Below are 13924 nucleotides of genomic sequence, written 5' to 3'. Positions count from 1 at the left end.
GCATCTCTAGACAGAGGCTGAATCACCCCTGCTTTGTATGTTTGTGGATTAGAGAGGAATTTTTGCTATAAAAGAACTGGTCCAGGAAACTGCCCTGGGTTCTGTGCTGAGTGGGGCACTGTGTATCTGACTTGGTCCCTCTTACTACAGGCTTAGGAGATGATGTGGCCACTCAAGTCTCCTGAAAAGTAAAACCTCAATGTGGAGCGCTCCTTCATCACTAGCCCCCTTGGATATTTATTCAATCTTTTGGTTTCCAAGGGCTCTTGTAGCTCTGTGTAGGTACAGTGAAGGTGGAAGAGAGAGAGGGATTAGAGAAGTTCTAACACAACCTCTGTGTCACAGAGACAATGATGGGGTGCGGACTACAATCCAGAAAGGCCTGGGCAGCACTCAGGAGTGGTTGAAGCTGTTCCATCTCCATTGTCTGGCCCTGGGACACATACTCACCCTCCTGTCCCAGCCGATAGCCCAGCTACTTTCAGCTCCCTTTTCTGAATGAAAAATTTCCCCAGAACATCATGTGTCTTCTTTACAAGGCTCCCCAGGGCTTGGATTTGAGTCTGCCCTCTCCATCAACTTCCAGGCAATTGCCATAGCAGACCTATGCCCTGCACACACCTGTTCAGTAAAGAAGACTTCTGCAGCCATTTCCAGTCTCCCTGCTCCCAGCCCAATCCAGCTTTTAGCAACTTGGTCAACTGGAGGAAACCCATGTTTTAGTTCTCCTCTCATTATTGGTCTGTTGGTCTCCCTTGGCCATGCCAGCTATTTACCTATCCACTCTCCTAGAAGTATACCTAAACAGCCAGGCCTGTCATCCTGCCCTCCGTGTGCAGAGCCAACTTCTACCTGTCCCAGCCGAGCCAGCACGGACAGCACTGAGTTAGGGTTGGGACCTGTGTGCCTTCTCTCCTGCAGAGACCTGGTTTCATGTGCCTCCTATCAAGTGCTTTCCCAGGCAGTGGTATTGATCCTGGGATTGGAATTAAGAGTTGCTTCTGGATATGTACATGGGTCCCTCAACACGTCCTGACACTGGGGACTGGCACGGCCATAGGGAGGGCTGGGGGGGGGGGGGGGGGGTCCATGAAGGACCAAGGTCCAAGGTCACTTTGCTTCCATGCAGACGTTCAGCCATTTCGTCTCCTGTTGGTCAGAAATACCCATCTGTGGTCAGTCTCTCCACTGTTTCTCTATTAGTTAATCCTGGCAGAATGCAGAGTGGCAGGCTGCCCAAGCTGGCTATGCCAAGGCCATGTTCTTGGTAATACATGTCACTGACAACAGCCTCTCCTGGGGCCTTACTGGCCCCATAGGTAGCTCTTCCCCTCCTACATGAACAACAAGTCATGGACCCCACTCCTAGAACCCCAGAATTGGAGGCCTTGGGGACTTCACATTCCATGTGTGCCCCACAGAGGCAGAGCCATTTGCTATAGGCTAAGCAAAGAATACTCAAGACAAAGCTGAGCCTAGGACATGTTGACCAGAATCCCACCATGGTGTGGTTTCGGGCTGGGCGAGAGCAGGTACTATGTATTTTTAAGGATGGAAGCTAAAGCAGGAAAACAAACAAAAACAGCCATACAGGACACTTTGGAATAATTAAGTGAATTTGATCATGGATGGTATAATATGTGTAGATATGCAATGTTATCACATCAATGCCAGGTTCCTTGTAAGACATTAAGGTACTACAGTCATATAGGAAAACATCTGTTCTTAAGAAGAACATGCTAGAATTTGTAGGCATAAAAAATGCCTACAAATCATTTTTTTAAAGATGTATAAAGATTATATATATCAAATACATAGCAAAATGCTAACATTTAGCAAATCTGGGCCTAGGGGTTCACTGTCCTCTTTCAACTTTTCCTATGTTTGAAAATTTTCAGAGCAGGAAGTGAAGGGAGAGGGGATACCTAAAGGGACAGTGTGGCTGGGATTGACTCAGGAAGAAGCATCTTGTTGACATGCCTTACCCGAGCAACCGGGCCCACACAGTTGGGGGAAGTGGTTCCTCTTGCATCATAGACCCATCTCTGAGTCAGGCATCTGTGAAACAAGTACCTGAGTTTTGTTTCATTTCAAAAAAAAGAAAGAAAGAGAGAAAAGAAAGAAAAGAAAGGAAAGAGAAAGAAAGAAAGAAAGAAAGAAAGAAAGAAAGAAAGAAAGAAAGAAAGAAAGAAAGAAAGAAAGAGAAAGAAAGACAACTGGAACTGAGAACAACTTATTTTTATTGAAAATGCTTATGTAGAAAAGTTAAGATAATACAGATTAAATGTATGTATCACCTGTAATCCTACCAACCAAAGTTAATTCACTTCCACCTCTTTTCTTTTCCTCAGTCTTACTTTAAATACAAATGGCGCACTGCATCTTGATCGCTGTGGCCTAGCCACGGGCCTGTCATTTGCGCTGGGTCAGGCCAAGGCGTTTCATAGCAGAAGCTTCAGCTCTGTGGCTGGCCTCATTTTCTCAGCACAGCACAGATGCGTCATGATTTCAATCCTGTAGTCGCTGCCCCTGCCAAGTTGGTACCTGTCTTCTGCCAGAAATCAGTAGGTGATTGCCCCCACTCCCTTTACTTTGTACACCAGCCACAGCTACAGATGCTAAGTGCTATTCCTTGTGGTTGTGGTTACATAGTTCCTGTGGAGTGGTTTACTTGCTGCTTGGGGAAATTCTGTGTCTTCTGTGTTTTTAATGGACTTGTTGTTATAATGAGATTCATCCTCTCCCTCTGGTTTGTGGCAGAGAAGAGTCAGTCTGAGGCAGTACATACACACTTAAAGTTCAGTGCCACTGCTAGGAGGGAGACCCATTCTGCTCTGAGCCACTGTGCTCTTGAAATGCAGTCCCACTATACTGGTCCCCACTGATGCACAGAGAAGCAACAAGGGAACAGGGGGTTGCAGTCTATCCTGAAGCTCTCAGAATCTCTCGTCGGCAGCATCCAGAGCTCCTGGCTCTTCTCCCCTCCCTTACTCCTTTACTGCCTTTTAGCCATTTGTTGGGGCTGGTGAGAAGACGAGAGAGCAAATGTAACTAACCTTAGCTCTGGGCAGCTCTGCTCAAGGTTTAGTGGAGAAGAGGTTGCATTCACCAACATAGGTGCCTGACATATATCTGGTGAATATCAGTTATTTATGCTATTTGAGGTCTCTATCACACTGTATAATCAAGAAATGACCCCTACCCCCATTCAGGATTTCTGGGTGGTCCCCTGGAAACCCACCTTGGCCCTGTTCAAAAACACTGCCAGGAGAGGGGCACCTGGGTGGTTCATTCGGTTGGGCGACCGACTTCGGCTCAGGTCATGATCTCAAGGTTTGTGAGTTAGAGCCCCGCGTCAGGCTCTGTGCTGATGGCTCAGAGCCTGGAGCCTGCTTCTGATTCTGTGTCTCCCTTTCTCTCTGCCCCTCCCCCACTCATGCTCTGTCTCTGTCTCAGAAATAAATAAACATTTAAAAAATTAATTAAAATAAATAAAAAAGAACACTGCCAGGAGAAAGCCTTTTGGAAGAGAACAGGTTTTATAGTCAGTTTGCCCTGTATCTGTGGTCTGTGTCCCTGGCAACAGGAATTTCCCACCACCTGTCCCCCTCCCCCCCACCATAACACTGAGCTGAAAGAAGTAGTCTGAATTTCCACAAGCAAATGGGCTATACTGAAGGAGAAGTAGCATATATAACCGTATATTTGAACAGTTTTCGTTTATTATACACAAGGGAGAGTAAAAAGAGAACAGAGATTTGGGGCATAGTGAGGAAGAAGCTGTCTTCTCAGTATAAAAGTGAACCCAGGCCTTATTCAAAACCGGGGTTTCACGGAGACTCTGCTGCTGGGGTCTATGTAATCAGGTTCCTCACTTATGCAGTCCTGTGTGACACTGTGAAAAATAATCACATGTTTTAAGTCTTTAGTCTTGTGTGTTTGTTTTAAACTTCTAACTGATTTTACTCCATTTCTGTGTTCTAGTTTTAATTTTTTAATTGTTATTATTACTATTGTTTTGTTTTCTGTTGCCATCCCCTTAAAAGTTGATTTATGTACCACACGCCTTGGCATTCAGGAGATCATATGCATCAAAGGTAGTGTCTCATTCCCATGGCTGGTCATTGTTGCATGCGTGTCTGTGATTAACCACCCGGAGCAGCCCCCAGCCCTGGCCCTCCGGCCACATCCTCACTAACTGTTCACACATGCATGGAGCAGTAGCAAACACTGGCAGCAGAACTTTCTTTAGCTGTGTCATGATGGAGGAAGGTGAGATCCCCTGCTCTTCACTGGCTGGAGTGCATGTGGGTAATTTCACTCCAGGGCTGCCCCTTTGGGACTGGGCACCGCAGGAATCGGGAGTTCACGAGCCCTCAGCTCTGTGACCTGCGAGGTGAAATGCTTAGGGCGCTAGAACACCATGATGATCCTTTCAGACTTACCTGCTCAGTTGGCTCTCAATGATCACTTGAGTTCTTAAAATAAAGATTATGAGACTATACTCCTGAGTTGAATTTGGAAGTACCTTTTAAAGTCTATCAAAGTCTCTCTCTCTTTTTTTTTTTCCTTGGAGGAAATAAGATGTTAGGAATAGAAGCAGACGACCCCCCCCCCCCCCCACACCAGCATGTGCCTCTTGGTGGTTGCTCAGTGTTTACTCCAGGCTTCTGACACTGCCTTGTGCCCTTGGTGCCCACATTTGCAGGTGGGGTTGTCAGGCAGATGCATCTGTGGATTTGCCCTGGATTTGGCCTGTTGCCTCCTCAGGGCTTGCACTGGCTGAAACCGCCCTGCCAGACCACTTCCTCCCTCCTTCTCAGTGGCCCACTGCTGCCTCTGTGCAGACCCTGGAGTCAGTCCATGTTCACCTCCACATGTCCCTTCAGACTATATTAGTTTGGGGTTCACTCAAACTTAGAATGGAGGCATCCCAATTTTCTCTACTTCAGATGTTACTTCTTAAAGAACCTTATAAATATCACTCATCTGAAGAAAGTAGCATTTGATACTAAATAAGAAAATAAAAGGATCCTGATTTTTCTTTTTCCTTTCCCTATATGTCTCCTAGAAGCAGGAGGCTTAGGGGAACTAATTACCATATTTTTACCCCTGGAAAATCTCAAAAAGACCAGACATCCTGATGTGGGAAACAAGTGATTTCTGTGATAAAGGAGCATGTGGCCCTCAGTCAGTCCCTACTCAGCCTCCTGTCCCTGTCACAGTGGGGAAGTATCTCACTTGCAGATCTTTAGCTGTACCCTGTAGTATTTAGGGCTCCAGCAAGGATGAGTGTCAGTGAAGCCTCTGACTGAGCTGCAGCCTGGGAGTCTGCACACACCTCACGGCTCCCTGTCCACCCCACGGGCACTCTACAGAAGGGCAGCTGCAACCTAGGGACAGTGCTCACTGTGCCCCCTGACAACCAGCACCCAAACCTGTCCCAGGCCTGCTGCGCCTGACTTAGGAAATCTCTCTCGTTCTCTCCAGCCAAGAACTTACACAGAGGAGGAACTGAACGCCAAGCTGACCCGGCGTGTGCAGAAGGCAGCTAGGAGGCAGGCCAAGCAAGAGGAACTGAAGCGGCTACACCGAGCTCAGGTAAAATCCCCAAAGGGGCCACAATTCCAAGTATGAAAGAGCACCCTCCTCTCTAACATGCTTGTCCTTGTCCACAATGAGGGTAGGTAAAGAGGACAGAGCAGAGGTAGACGGGGTATCCCTGATAACTGAGAGAATAGCCCCAAAGTCTCAGGCCACAAGCATCTGGCTCGATGCAACTGTAGAAGTCTTGATTTTGTGGAGTTACTCATAGGAAAGGAAGAGCCATGCTTTGAGTTTCCTAAATTCCTTGCTCTGGAGTAATCATTGTAAAGTCAGCTGTTGTCAAGAGGTGACCTGGCAGCCTCTGATGGGCCTGGGGTTTCCAGGTCAGAGCTGTCCTCCAGGCATCAGCCTCTGTCTTCAGGCCTCACAGATCCTAGACCATTCTAGATTGTCTTCATGGAACAAAAAATAATTTTTTATATGAAGTATAGAAGATATCTAAATATAATATGTTTTTTTTTTTTAATTTTTTTTTTTCAACGTTTTTTTATTTATTTTTGGGACAGAGAGAGACAGAGCATGAACGGGGGAGGGGCAGAGAGAGAGGGAGACACACAGAATCGGAAACAGGCTCCAGGCTCCGAGCCATCAGCCCAGAGCCTGACGCGGGGCTCGAACTCACAGACCGCGAGATCGTGACCTGGCTGAAGTCGGACACTTAACCGACTGCGCCACCCAGGCGCCCCTAATATGGTTTTTAAAATGAGGGTTGCCTGGGTGGCTCAGTCAGTTGAGCATCCAACTTCAGCTCAGGTCATGATCTCACGGTTCATGGGTTCAAGCCCCACATCGGGCTTTGTGCTGACAGTGCTGAGTCTGCTACGGATTCTGTGTCTCTTTCTCTCTCTCTGCCCCTCCTCTGCTTGAGCTCTCTCTCTCTCTCTCTCAAAAATAAATAGACATTAAAAAAAGATTTTTAATGAAATTGTGTGTGTGTGTGTGTATATATATATATATATATACATATATACATACATGTATATACATACACATACATATACATATATATATATAGTTGTATTCATACAACAATGAGAAACATTAACAGCAAACCAACCAAATACCAACAAAGATACACCTTTGAATTCCATGTTTAGCAAGCATCAAAACCACCAGTCTTTTAATCCTTTTCTTGAACATTATTCTGTATCCACATTCTCTGCATTGATTGGATTCCCAGATTTTATTTCATTTTCTGTGTGACATTCTCCAGATATACACCATTGGCTGCTGCTGGGTTGAATGTCCTTCTAGTAACCATTATCAGTCCCCATGGACAGAGAAACTTCTCACTGTGTGCTTCCAAACAGATTCTGGCATATTGCTCCATTCTAGATTTTTTTTTTTTTTTTAATCTTTTAGAGACAAGATTTCTGCAGTACTCTCCAAAAACGCCTGCTAATGCTTTAGCAACCTCACTATTAGCAAGGTCTTACTTAGGCTGCAGAATGTCAGTCCTTCCTGCAGGAGCTTATATCCACTTCTATCTTTGAACTGCCCTACAGAGGGCTGGTCGCTCCTTTAATGTGCACCCACACACTGTGGTGCTTACTAATGACAAGCCCTGGTCTGCATAGTTAACAAGGCCCTGGGGGATTCGATGTAGGTGGTCATCACACCACACTCTGGGCATAATGCCCATGGACTACTTTCCAACTTTTGGACCTAATTTGTTTTTCTCCCTGTTTGTGTTTGTACAGTTTAGTTGTCTTCCTGAAAGCTAGGAGGTGAGAGAGAAAGTTGGGTACTTATACTGTTCTGTTTTCCTGTAGATTATCCAGCGGCAGCTGGAGCAGGTGGAGGAGAAGCAGAGGCAGCTGGAGGAAAGAGGGGTTGCTGTGGAGAAGGCACTCCGTGGTGAAGCAGGTATTGTCTGGGTCTCCTTTGTGAGGAGGTTTGTTCCTAAAGGAAAGCCCCTGGCCCCACCCCATGGGAGGCTAGTTTTGTGTCACCTCGTCTGGAATTCAGCTTCTTTTCCAGCAGGGTTCTCTGGGGCCCTTCATCACCGAGATTGGGGCTTCCTGCTAAGCAGAGGAAAAGAAAAGCATCTCTGTTTGGGACTGCCCCAAGGCCTGGACTTGTTCTTCTGCCCTGTCTGAGGGCTTGCCATTTATCTGTAGAACGAACTCTCAGTCCACTTCATTTGTTGGTGGCAAGCACTGGGCCTCCTCCTCCTCTCTTCCTCCTCCTTTCCCACCCCATCATTTTCTCTAGAAGAAAATAACTGGGAATGAGGGAAACTGTACCAAAAGGAACCATCACAGAACTGCACGAGCAGGGCCCTCAGCCTGCTTCCCACATGCCACTTCCAGTCTTTAGCTCTCTGGGCTCCCTCTCCTGCTCAGACTTCACAGGGAATAGGAGGGCATGTGCCCCACAGAGTCCTCACTGCCTCCTGTGTGTGGAGTACACAGGTGTCCTAGTGTGCTGGTCACTCAGGGCAAGGTGGACAGGCTCAGGGGATGATGGCAAGCCAGCACAGAGTAGACACTGGGAAATGGCTGTGAGGACCACATGCTCAGTGGCTGCCATTCCCAGGGAAGAGCTGTGGAACATAGTGCAATCACCCCCACCGTTCATCCAAGGAGCCTGTGAGGTGGATTCAGCACAGTTGGGCACACAGAAAGCAAGGAACAACCTGAGTCATCCCTAGTCCCAAGGGCCTAGGAAGAAGCCCTGTTGGTTCAAGACCTTGAAACCACTGGGCCAACCCCAACTATAGCTCCAACTCAGGCATGGAGTGACTGATCTCTGCTTTCTCAAGAGTCCATGAGTCTCGGTCCAGTGTCTGGATGGGGAAACTTCCCTCTCCTTATAGAGAGCCCAGGCCTCCAGATTCAGCATTCAAGTTGTGAGGCTGGGGATGAAGAAAGGAGGTGACCTAACTTTGCGGTAACCCCTAACTCCTTATTCTAGCATGGCAGAAGGGCAGGGGTGGTACATCTCCTGGTGGGCAGGCTCTCTGTAAACTGAAGCAGAACCAGTAAGAGGCAGTCAGGAACGGGACCATTTGCTGCCATGTGATCTTGCTGAGCTGACCTCACAGTGTGTGCCTGATGTCAAGATGGTTCTGTAGGTCCAAAGTTCATGTGGCGGGGGGGGTGTCAGGGTTCAGGCATAGAAGTGGATCTTTCCAAGCCCTTCAAGGCCTAGAAATTGCAGCTGACCAGTCGATTCAATGATGACCTTCAGGTGAAGAGATGGGATGGGAGAGAAAGATGAGGATGTGATGTTCTTGGTTTTGTGCCTTACCTGACGCTGGAGTTACTGCTTGAAGCTTGGGCCACCAAAAGCAAAAGCTTGAACCACTGAGCAGCCAGTCAGCCAAAAGCCTGGGACGTGTGACTGCGAGGCAAGCACTGGCCCCTGTGTCAAGGAGTGGAGATTTGGGTTCACCTGAAATGGTCTCCAGGCTTCCAAATGAAGCTGTGATGTCCCCCACCATTTTGTTTTGGCTCCCTGCCCTGCATGTGCTTACTTGGCGTCCTTAGTAAAGCCTGCCCACCCAGAGGGAGTTAGCCTGAGCCCAGCAGGGATGCTCTGCACCAGTTGTAACAGGACTCCCAGAGCCCTACCATCACTGCTTTCTCTTTTGAAGATGTCAGGAGGGAGCCTTGGCCCACCTTTATTCCTTCCTATCCTTTCCCACAGGTTATTTCTGCCAAGATGGAACGTGAGGGATAGATCTTCCAACACATAGAATAACTCAACCAGCATGTGCTTCTCCATTTCATTGTTAGCATAAGTTCTCAAGGAAGACAGTCTCTGCCTCCTCCTCACAGGGTTCTGAAATTCCAGTGGGCCCGCCCCAGGGTTGATGGTTTCTGTAAAGCACCTATCAGGTCCCATGCAGTTCAAGTCTGTGGTATTGCTTCAGTATTTCTGTAACAGGCCATGTTATTCAAGCTGCTGACTGCCAAGGGGTCATAGAAAAATCTACCCTTTGACATGGAAGATTGCCAAAGTTCCCCTTTCCAGTTATTTAGGTAATTATCTTTTCATAAAAATATATAACCAGGATTTCATCTAAGTCAATGGTTTTCAAACTTGTTTTTTAGCAGCCAAATTATAAGTTAAGTTTAAATCAAAAAGAATGTTGATAAGCACCATTTTGGAAATACCTCCAGTGATAACAGGCCTCCTCCCCAGGGCCCAGTGGAGACAGCATCCTGACACACAGAGGGAGTTGCTGTGAATGGTGACAGTGTTTTAGCAGTTCACTTGGGTGTCTCAGGATGTGTGCAGTTGAAATTACCTCCATGCTAGAAGCTAAAGGTGGAGCAGTAGGAATTGTTTTCACAGTTGAATCACTAACAAATCTAACAGCAGCTCCTTATTTCTTTCTTTTTTTTTTAATTTTTTAACATTTATTCAGTTTTGAGAGACAGAATAGAGCGTGAGCTGGGGAGGGGCAGAAAGAGGGGGAGAGAGAATCCAAAGCAGGCTCCAGGCTCTGAGCTGTCAGCATAGAGCCTAACACACGGCTCGCTCAAACTCACTGACTGCAAGATCATGACCCTCTGAGCCGAAGTCGGATTGTTAACCGACTGAGCCACCCAGGCGCCCCAGAAGCTCCTTATTTCTTATAAAGAGTAGATCTGAGAGAAAAGCCCCCAGGCATGTGGTAAACACAAAAGCCAACTCTGCTGTGATATCATAGCATGGATGTCATCCTCCTAGAGGACCGCACTGTGACAGGAGCTGCTCTGACAGGCTCGGTCTCACTGAGTGATGGTTCCCCAGGATGCTGTCCTATACTATTGTTGATAAGTACTTGCAGACCAGAATTTAAATAAATATGTAAGATATCCTCTTCCCTAACACATTTTCAGCAGATACAGATACTTGCACACAGAGCCGAAGAAACTTGGTCCTGAGAGCCTCACAAAAGCAAGTTTGCCTGATAGCACAGATTGATGTGTTGATGGTCTTCAGTGGGTTAAAGTTGGCATATCAGACTTCTGAATGTGGTGTGTCTTGTGTAAGTTTGAAAGGAGTTCAAAGTACTTGTGAATCAGTTAGTTGGAAGACCACTTGAAGAACCCTAGGGTTTCACAGAACAGTTTGAAAACCATTGTTCTAGTCCAAACTCTTGTAAGCAAAGCTTTATCAAAACACCTTCATCCAAATACATATTTATCCTGTTTTTAAAGACAGGCTTTGGTAGCTCCATTGGGAGATTTACCCATGGTGCATTTGGGAAATTCTCAAGATATAGTAACTCCTACCATGAGAATGTATTTCCAAACGTATTTTTTCTTATTTTAAACATATTGCTTCCAAGGCTCGTCTTTTGTCAGAAATCTCAGTGGCCCTGATCCTACTTGGCAGAGATCATCTTTGAGGCTGAACTGTGAACATTGGCTGTCCTTTCTCTCCTGCTTCTACATTCCATTCCTCTTGTTAGTCTGGTTGCTCCTGGCTGAGTCCTTAAGGAGATAGACTCAGTTGAGCATGATAGTTTGGAGTCTTCCAGCAGTGCTAGTTCGTCCCTTCCCTGAGGGTGCACAGCTGGCTGAGCCTGCCATCCTGTCCTGCCTGATGAGCTCAAGCCTCCATAGGTGTCTGAAGGGGTCCGAGTGTTAGCCAGGCTGCCCTTCCAGAGAAGAGATCTGATACGGACCTGCCATCCTGTTGATCTCCACTGGTCTAAGGCTCACATATATTTGGGCCACAGGGTTAGGCTCAGAGCCTTCAAGCCTAGGGCACATGTGATTTCTAGTGTGGAGCACCTGAGAAACCCTTTTTGTTTCTGGAACTGTGATTCAAATTTAAACCACTGAATCCGCCTTGACCATGAGTTGAAAAACCATTCCAGGATTACATTCTGCCTTCTGGTTTGTCCATTCTTAAAGGGGAAACCCTCGTGTAGAACAAAAGGCTGCCAGGATCAGCATTTAGATTGAGAGATTTGGAGGCAAAGGGTAACACATAGCAGCTGACTTTTGTTGGACTCTGCATATGTTTATGATTGTGAGAGCGTGAGGACCATCCGCCCAAGCTCAGGCCCTCCGCAGTGACCAGTCTCTGCATCTCAGGCATGTGAAGAACGTCACATCCGTGCTGCACAGCCACGTGGAGCTGAAAGGCAAGGAGTTCCTGTGGCCAGCAGACCTCCAGGAGCCCTAGGGCAAATAGTCACGGTTCATTGTGTGCTTTTAAAAAGAAGTCTGGCTGAAGTTGGGCCTAACTTCAGAAGAAACAGGATTTCCTTCATCTCAAACCTATCCAGTGAAAGTGGTTCTGCAAAGAGTTTGATATGCTCACCAGTGGGGTTACAGGTGAATTCTTGGGAGAGCTCTGACTGCCTTTAAACCTAAGGATTGGTGGCCTTGCAGAGCTTTTTTAGGATGTTCATATCTTGCCTTCAGTGTCTCAGCCTGGGGCTTCTAATGTTCAGTAAAAAGGTAGTAAGTAGCCCCTGATCTGCCCTTGAATTTTTAAAAATCTTAGTTAGATGCAGTTGAGTCCCAGCAGGGGCAGGATTCCCAGCAAAGCCAAGGGCTTCTGTTCTGTCTTAACTGATCAGAGGTCTAAACAGCAATCACATTGCTAATTGGCTATTAACTGTATCACTTGTGGTTTTTAGTGAGCACTCCCTTCCACCACCAGGAAGTATGTAGCTACAGCATGTGTGTATTGTAATGTACTTAGATGCATGCTCTCCAGCTGTTCTCCTCGCCTTCTTGCTATATCTCTGTTTCTTATGCTTCATGTCATTGATTGCTTTGGGTATGGGGGCACAGGAGGGTTATGTGATCCAGTAACTCTCTCTTCACCAATTCCTTGTTGTAGACTATTGGGGAGAGTCTTATTACAGTGACCTCATCGACTTGCATCTGGGTGGTATGTATAGCAGCATCTGTTGCTGACACTAATCCTGCTGACACCCTCTCCCCGCCCGCCCTTCCCAGTCTCTGCTCACAAACAACAAGAAGATATCAACCTGGTAACCAAATGGCAAAAGCACAGGCCCTTTTCCAGCTCATAATGGAGCAGCATGCTGGATCCCCTGCACATAAATAATCCAGAGGAAGATTTGAGATAGCCTTTGTTGCCCTGGGTTAATTTAATTTTTTTTAATAAAAGTTCACCTACCCTTCCCCATCAACCTCACATCGGCATCCTGGTCCCTCTAATATAGTTTAGTCATTTGACAGTAGTAACCCACATGCACATGCATTCACATACACACACACACACACACACATACACACACACACACACACATTTTCTCTCTCCTTCCCCAGTATGACCTGTGCCCTGAATCTCATTCTCATTCCTTACATGTAGGTATCACATCCACTAGGAATCTCACTGCCAGTCACACTCAAGAACCAAACGTGTAAAGAACTCAGCCTCACCCATTTTCATTAGGCTGCGTTCATATTTCCCCTAAAAGATCCAAGTGCATGGAAAAAGATGCAGTTGTGATTTCTGCCCAAATTCACTGACCTTGAGGCTGTGTTGACAGATGCCTATAATTATGTCCTTCCCTCCTCGCTGTGTCATGGAGGTTACTTTGCAGTTCTTTTCAGTGAAGATAGGAAAAGCCTAAGGCAGCCGTTCTCAAAGTATGGTCTCTGGACCAGCAGCATCAGCAACATCACTTGGGAGCTTAGTAGAAATGCAAATTTCCAAGCCCTATCCCAGACCTTCGGAATCAGAAACTCTAGAGGTGAGGCATGGTTATCTGTGTTTTAACAAACCTTCCAGGTGACTCTCATGCCCTCTAAAGCAAGAAAACCACTGCCTTAAAGGAATTCACGATTTTTGATGTCTTGACTATACAAAGCTTACCATTTGTATTTGATTAGGGTAATAACGAATCCGTGAGTCTCATTTCTAGACTTTGGGCAGTTTTGTTAAGAGGAGTGTCAAGCAGCTGATCCTGAGGTTAACCAGGGGAGACTCGGGCCCCTCCTTGGAGTTCCTGCATCCTTGGATGGTCCCTCTGACCTCTTCATCTCCCCTTACAGGCTCTTTGCCTAGAAGTTGTCTTACAAGAACTGGCAAAGATTATTGTCTATCACTTTTTGCCATAATCCCATCCTTTTAAGAGTCACTTCGTGGCCCATTCATTTGAAAGCCAAGGACATAATTCTGTGATTTCTACTGTATGACAATTCCATATTGTTAGCCTTGAGCAGTAAGGAAACAGGCTCTTGACCTCGGGTCGGTTGGGTTGCTGCTGGTCGCTGCTTGTTTTCTGTCCCCAGGGTCCCATGGACACCTACCCCTCTTCAGATCCGTTCAGTGCCCCAGAGCTTCTGGTGTGTTCAGGGACTTCCATACTCATGGCCATTGATGCTGTAAA

General features: G+C 46.7%; 1 protein-coding gene across 20 annotated transcripts in view; it reads left to right on the top strand.

Annotated features, from left to right (window-relative positions):
- The window catches only part of MICAL3 (microtubule associated monooxygenase, calponin and LIM domain containing 3), a 235862-nt gene that overhangs the window by 204016 nt on the left and 17922 nt on the right, over positions 1–13924 (top strand). For 15 of the 20 annotated variants that reach the window (XM_058744271.1, XM_058744280.1, XM_058744273.1 and 12 more), the window contains 3 exons: positions 4047–4097; positions 5491–5601; positions 7380–7473. In XM_058744271.1, the coding sequence (XP_058600254.1) occupies positions 4047–4097; positions 5491–5601; positions 7380–7473 (256 nt within the window). Of the gene's footprint in view, positions 1–4046; positions 4098–5490; positions 5602–7379; positions 7474–8799; positions 9765–12402; positions 12454–13924 lie in introns of those variants that run through there. The other 5 variants (XM_058744276.1, XM_058744289.1, XM_058744274.1 and 2 more) reach the window with 4 other exon arrangements.

This window comes from Neofelis nebulosa, chromosome 8, assembly GCF_028018385.1.
Source record: "Neofelis nebulosa isolate mNeoNeb1 chromosome 8, mNeoNeb1.pri, whole genome shotgun sequence".
Lineage (NCBI taxonomy): Eukaryota > Metazoa > Chordata > Mammalia > Carnivora > Felidae > Neofelis > Neofelis nebulosa.
Note: the sequence above shows the minus strand (reverse complement) of the source record. Positions and strands in the feature narration are given on the sequence as shown.